The 7,276-nt window shown below is 33.8% G+C and overlaps 1 protein-coding gene across 1 annotated transcript; it reads right to left on the reverse strand.

Annotated features, from left to right (window-relative positions):
- Window positions 1-2,122: 2,122 nt before the first annotated feature.
- On the reverse strand, window positions 2,123-2,837 carry LOC110101644 (histone H2AX-like). Its single transcript, XM_020829632.2, has 2 exons — window positions 2,568-2,837; window positions 2,123-2,493 (listed from the first exon to the last, which is right to left on the reverse strand). The coding sequence occupies exons 1-2, from the start codon at window positions 2,763-2,765 to the stop codon at window positions 2,272-2,274; spliced, it is 420 nt and encodes a 139-aa protein (XP_020685291.1). The 5' UTR covers window positions 2,766-2,837; the 3' UTR covers window positions 2,123-2,271.
- Window positions 2,838-7,276: the final 4,439 nt, after the last annotated feature.

Raw genomic sequence — 7,276 nt, forward strand, 5'->3', positions numbered from 1 at the left:
AACCCGACCACACAAAAATTGGTCAAATCTGAGCCCAAATGGGCCCAAATCAATAGCATGGAGCATATTTGGAAGCTTCTAGACATTGATTGATATCAAATGATCTCTAAATATTTCATGCTTTTAATCAAATTGATCTGACTCAACGAGACAAATCCAACAAGCTTAAGATTGCTTCATTCTAACATCATTAAGACACTTAAATGATTGAAGGGAATCAATAAAGACTGTCTCATAAAGGAATGAATCTCCTCTAAATCTTCTCTATATTTATGGGACATGTCACTCTAAAAAATATATAAATAGACCCTCACTTCTCATATAAAAAGAGGTTGGGCCTTTCAGACTTGGTGTAATACCTCCGGATTTACTATTCAATTTAACAAGTTTTGGTCCAACCTAAGTAAAATAAATTATTAAATTCGTTCATTTGAACCTTTCCAAATGTGTGGTAATGTTTTGGGTGCATGTTAAAGTTTGTATGTGTTCTAAAGCAGGTCCTGATGGTTTGTTTGCATGTCTGAAATTTTTTAGACTTTCCCCCTAGGGCGTCAGGGCGCTGTGGTTAGAAACGCACCCGCGAAAGTGCTCTCCGGGGCATTGTGGCCAGTGCCATGATGCTATAGTAAAATTTTATATGAAAATATTTGAATCCACTATTCCATTTCATGTAATTCATTTTGGGTAATGGGCTTAGAGAGAAGAAATTTAGTGAGAGAGAATGTCTATTTTGAGCGACTTCAATCCATTTTCTGCTTCCAGACCAATTCTAAAAAGTTGTTTAAATCGAGATAGGTCACATGCTACCTATCCTAGTTTTAAAAAATATAGAAATTTCACAAATATTTTGATTTAATTTATAATTTATCTTAGCAAAAAATAAAAATAACTTTCTATACACAACTTTTACGATGTAACCTTTTACATATCATAGAGTGATGATTGTAAGCATTTAGGTATTTTTTGGGGGATTCTTATAAGAATGATTTGACTATTTTAGTTTTCCTTATGCTTGCCTTACAATTTAGTCTACATGAGGATTGTTATTGTTTAAGACAACTTTATTACTACTTTCTAAAATAACTTTCTAGCACAAAACTTTTAATTCAAAATATTTTTGAACTAAAAAGTCGCTTTAAAAAACAATAATAAAGTCATCCCAAATGAAACTTAAGTGTGTCTAAAGAAAATATACCATATGATAAATGTTGTATGGCTGGTTATTTGTCTTTAACTGAAGGTTGTTAACTCCATAAGAGAAATCAGTGAAGTCATAATTTATGAACCAGCAAGGCCTGGTGAGGGAAAATTACTTATTTTTTATTAAAAAAAGTATAAGAAGCACAATGCACTACCCATATTTCTACATAAACATGAATGAATAGTTTATTAATTAAGGAGTTAGTTCCAAGGATATATAATTTTGATTTTAGAAAAAAAAAATCCTATGATTAATTTTAATTTTGATTAAAATTTTAATAATAAGTACCAAAAAAAGTAAATAATTCAATAAAATGAAAATATGAACTTAATTGTTTCCATAAAATAAACAAGTATTGTAAAAATTAAACAAAATCTGACATAGTTTGGTTTGCTCATTAAAATTCATGTTCGCTTATAAAATTGTAAATGAGTAAAAATATCATGTATGAGCTGACTATGAACATGATTTCATATAAAAATTTCATCACTTACCACTATTTTTTGTTGCATGTGGCATTACATATGATAACAAACAAAATATAACTCACAAAATTTAATTTTGAGGTTAATGGTGATATAGGGAACTGGTTACATAATAATTTTTGTGGATTGATTTCTTCAAAATGTTTTTCAAAGCCCCAGATTGCCTTGAAACAGACTGTTATGATTGGAAGTTAGCTATCAATATAGAAAAAGGCAAACAGAGTAAACCTTTTTTTTTCTTTGTGCAATTGATCCAAGCTTTCTGTCTGAAACCGGTTTTGTTTATTTTGACAAGATAGTCAAATCGATTAGTAAAGCTGCACGATTACTGAAAATTTATAAATTTATAATCATATACCTTTGTTTGATAACAAAACTTTTCATTTCTACAGGCTAAATGATGTTTGAAACCAGATTCAGAGAAGCATTGCCAAAATCATAGAACGTATCCAGATCCCATAAACAAGACTTTGTATTGCTACAACAGACAAATTACACATATTTATATCAATATAACATAACATCCGCAATAAAGTAGTTTCTATTGTCTAATTAGTTGGGAGCAAAGAGAAAGCAGCGAACGATCTAAAATTCCTGGGACAGAGAGTTGTTTTCCCCCTTCCCCTTGGCTTGCTTCTTCGGCAGCAAGTTCTGGTGAATATTTGGCAGTACTCCGCCATTAGCGATCGTCACGGTTCCAAGAAGCTTGCTCAACTCCTCGTCGTTCCTTATCGCAAGCTGAATGTGCCTAGGAATAATCCTACTCTTCTTATTGTCCCTCGCCGCATTTCCAGCCAATTCCAAAACCTAAACGAAAATAAGTTGAATTAGAAAAGCGAATCAACATTCCAAGGTCACCGATCAAGGAATCAATCATTTACCTCAGCCGCAAGGTACTCAAGAACGGCGGACAGGTAGACTGGAGCACCAGAACCAACGCGCTGGGCATATCGGCCGACCTTGAGAATGCGGGCAACCCGCCCGACGGGGAACTGAAGGCCAGCCTTCAGCGACCGGGAAACGGATTTGGTTCCGGCGGCTCTTCCCCTGCCGCCCTTTTTCGCCACCGCGGAGCTCATTGTTGTTGAAACGAGAAGGATGAAGAAACCCTAACCGACAAAGGTAACTGTGAATTGGTTCTGGAATTGTAAGGGAGAAGGAGGACATTTATAGGAGCGGGAGGGACGCGTTCGAAATTGATAGTAAGGACGCTTATTATTGGTTGGAGATGATTGACGAGGATTGCCAGCGTGGATGATCTGGTTCGAATGAAAGGTTGATCTTGACCGTACATCTTGTATGCCGTGGAGCGTTCGTTTCGTGGATGGGGTCCATGGGGAGGAGGGATGGGGTGGACATTTTGGGATGGTATTTCTTTATTAAAAATAATATTTTTAGGAGGCAGAATTTTAAGAGGGTATATATTCCTATAATATTTAATAAGGAAATTTACATACCATTCTATTTACATATCTAACACTTAAAACTTTAATATTACATGCATATCACTCTATATTATTTTAATATAAAATATACCACTTATATTTCTTTCCTATCACTCATATATTTCATTTAATCATGGGTAACCAAATAATAGGATTTTCTGAAAGGTATACCTCCCTCTTTTTTATTTTTGAATATTACAAATTACATTATAAAAGAAATCAATTACATTAATTTTTGAATATTACAAATTACATTACATTAGAAACAAATTACATTTCCTAATTTCTATTTATATATTTCCTCTTTGTAAGCATTTTTTATTTTCTTCCGCAATATTGTTTGAAACTTAGATTAATTAGTTCTCAATTATATTATGATTGTTGTTATCTAACATTTTAATGTAATTATATTATTAATTTAAATTTTATTCGTATGGGATCTTCTATTTTAAGGTTCAATTGTTGTAACTGGTTGAACCTTAAATTGATCGCATCCTCATGATTGCTAAGATTATCATGGATAGTATAGTTAGATCTCAAATTTGCTTGTTTATATTTATTTTATTTTATTTCTTGTAGGACCTTTACTTGTTGAGATCGAGCAAATAACATGCAAATTTGGATTTCGTGATAACTAGCAAGTAATTATTATTTAGTAATGGATAAACATATCTTATTTATTAAGGGCATTATCTTTATTACATGTACTAGGTTTCTTAATATCTTAGGTTGGCAATCTTGTTTTCAACTTCATTTGTTATTTTGCATATGTTATTGATACGTCATAAAAAATTATTTTGATCAAGCACAAATCTCGATACAAATATGAGATTGAGGCTTCCAAAATAAAAATAGGGACCATCCAAACTCTGATTTTAGCAAACTTATAGTCATCTGAGTGAAAATATTTTGAGTTTGTGTCGTATTTGTTTCTCAATCATGATATGAAAATTGATAAAGATTGATGGCACCTCGGATTTGCATTTCATGGGAAAAATCTATAGAAATATGAAAAAAACATCTATGAAAATGAGATAATATCGATACCCTTAATGTGAGGTCATTGGGGTTGGACCCCATACATCAGAATGAACTAGTTCTAAATGAACAATAGAACTTGAAGTAGAAATAGGAAATTTCAATTTGTGGCCCTTGGCCATTTTACAAGCAGAGCACAAATCAGAAGATGTGGGTATTTTGAGGTGTTTGTTTGTATTGGAGATGGTTGCCATGGTGCGGGTGTGGGGATAACCAAGTCTGTTGTGCCAGATGGCAGCAATTTGGTGTTTGTTAATAGCGGAGAGAGCTGAATGTTGATGAGTGCTTGAGAGGGTTGGGATAGGATAGAGTCTATTATGGCTTAGACCCTGCAATAGAGTTTTGTTGGTCTTGATATTCTTGACAGTTAAACCAAAAGCATTGAATTAAATAGTTATGTTGTTATCTTTGTAGGACCTTTACTTGTTGAGATCGAGCAAATAACATGCAAATTTGGATTTCGTGATAACTAGCAAGTAATTATTATTTATTAATGGATAAACATATCTTATTTATTAAGTGCAATATCTTTGTTACATGTACTAGGTTTCTTAATATCTTAGGTTGGCAATCTTGTTTTCAACTTCATTTGTTATTTTGCATATGTTATTGATATGTCATAAAAAATTATTTTGATCAAGCACAAATCTCGATACAAATATGAGATTGAGACATCCAAAATAAAAATAGGGACCATCCAAACTCTGATTTTAGCAAACTTATAGTCATTTGAGTGAAATTATTTGAGTTTGTGTCGTATTTGTTTCTCAATCATGATATGAAAATTGACAAAGATTGATGACACCTCGGATTTGCATTTCATGGGAAAAATCTATAGAAATATGAAAAAAAAACATCTATGAAAATGAGATAATATCAATACCCTTAATGTGAGGTCATTGGGGTTGGACCCCATACATCAGAATGAACTAGTTCTAAAGGAACAATAGAACTAGAAGTAGAAATAGGAAATTTCAATTTGTGGCCCTTGGCCATTTTACAAGCAGAGCACAAATCAGAAAAATGTGGGTATTTTGAGGTGTTTGTTTGTACTGGAGATGGTTGCCATGGTGCGGGTGTGGGGATGACCAAGTCTATTATGCCAGATGGCAACAATTTGGTGTTTGTTAATAGCGGAGAGAGCTGAATGTTGATGAGTGCTTGAGAGGGTTGGGACAGGATAGAGTCTATTACGGCTTAGACCCTTCAATAGAGTTTTGTTGGTCTTGATATTCTTGACAGTAAAATCGAAAGCATTGAATTAAATAGTGATGTTGTTATCTTTGGTTAGGTGGCAAATATAAAGAAGATTGTGAGATAGTGTTGGAATATGTAGAGTTTTAGGTAATTTAAGCTTACTGTTGGGGGTCAGTAGCAGCCCAGCTCCAGTGTAAGCGATATGAAGTGTGTTGCCATCTCCAATATTATAACATCGGTTCCATTGTGTGGGATGGGATCACGTAATGTTAAACTGTTGATGTCATTTATGACATAAGATGTAGCACCATAGTCTAAATACCAGTATGGGTTGAAGTTGTGGTTAGTGGTTGTTAGAGCTGTGTTAGTTTTTTGTGTTGGAGGATTGTAGTTTATATTGAATATGTGCCAACAAGTTGTGGCAGAGTGTCCCTTCTTGTTACATATTTCGCATATGGGTATTGGTTGCGTTGTGGATCGAGTAATATGGGATATGAAACGGCCTTTGCCTCTTCTTCCTCTATCTCTTGTGGAGTATAATGCAATATTTTGATCTGGGAAGTTAGGTTGTCTAGCTGCTTCAACATTGAGATTGATTTCTTCACTTATCAATAATGCATATAGATCATCAAGACTAATTGGTTGCACCATGGTGCAAATTATACTTTTGAATGATTGGTATGCTAGAGATAATCCATTCAATGTATATAGAATTATATCTTCTTTGTCAATGGTGGCACATGCACTTGCAATATTGTCAGCAAGAATCTTAATTTCATTTAGATATTATGCTATTGATTTTTATTTCATTGAAACATTGTGTAATTCATTTTTGAGTTGTATAACTCTAGATCTGTTTGAGGCTTGTAACCTTCTTTCAATGGCAGTCCAAATGGCACCAGGTGAGTTTAAATGAAGTACATAGGGTAAGATTGCTGAGGTTATTGTAAAACAAAGGTTGTTGCTAGGTTCTGATCAATCAGAACCCATTTTGTGTGTTTGGTATTTATCATGGATGGCCCGTCTGAGGCTTGCTGCAGGTGGGGTGGTGGAGATGTATTGGGATCTATGAAATTGGTGAAGCCATTTGCTCTCAGTAGTTTTGTTACTTGGGATTTCTATTTTGGATAATTATCATTTGATAATTGGGTGGGTACGATAGTTTTGATATTATAAATGACAAATTTCAATGATGGAGGTATAACACAAGATTTTGTGGGTGAGTTTGTTGTTGGATTTCCAAATTGGGAGGAGGACGATTGAGCCATGAGAAGATTTTATGTGACTTAATTACCTCTCAATTTGATCTACTCCAGGAACTAAATTCTCTTAGTTCTGCTTGCTCCAAGAACCGTTGCTCTGATACCATAAATAGATGACAAATGCGTGATAGAAGAAAGACATGGAGTTATTATGAGAAAGCAAGACTTTATTAAAGTCTAATTACACTTGTTGCTGATTCTTACTTATTATATGATATTATAGCCTTATGATGTATACACTTGTGGTTGTAATTCATTGTGCTTGTTACAGGTGAATGGTGGTGATTCAATGTTCGTGTGAGCTGCGACTGGACTCTTCTCTATGTGAGCTTCGGTGAAACTCGTCTCTGTGTGATTTAAGATCATGTGTTCAGTTATGTTGCAGCTAATCTCATATGTTAATTTAAGAAATATTGTTGAGAGGTTAATTCCCTTTCTCTATGGTTCAATTCTTCACTGTTACCACTTGTGATTGGATACTAATAATGGATACCTCGTCTCTTTTGGTTATCCTATAGTGTAGTGATTGCAATTATTGAAAAGGAGAGAGCAAGAGAAAAGATTAACGTGTAAGAATAGTTAACCTAAATTTTCATATAGTCAACCGAATTAATTTGTTCTTTGTTTCTAAAATTTTTGGATTGTTCG

This window comes from Dendrobium catenatum, unplaced genomic scaffold (assembly GCF_001605985.2).
Source record: "Dendrobium catenatum unplaced genomic scaffold, ASM160598v2 fragScaff_scaffold_976, whole genome shotgun sequence".
Taxonomy (NCBI): Eukaryota; Viridiplantae; Streptophyta; class Magnoliopsida; order Asparagales; family Orchidaceae; genus Dendrobium; species Dendrobium catenatum.

Bases quoted from the DNA above. Each gene is read 5' to 3' on its own strand.
- LOC110101644 (XM_020829632.2), bottom strand. From the start codon at position 2,765: ATGAGCTCCGCGGTGGCGAAAAAGGGCGGCAGGGGAAGAGCCGCCGGA. The intron at 2,494-2,567 runs GTAAATGATTGA...ATTTTCGTTTAG, and splicing joins TTGAGTACCTTGCGGCTGAG to GTTTTGGAATTGGCTGGAAA.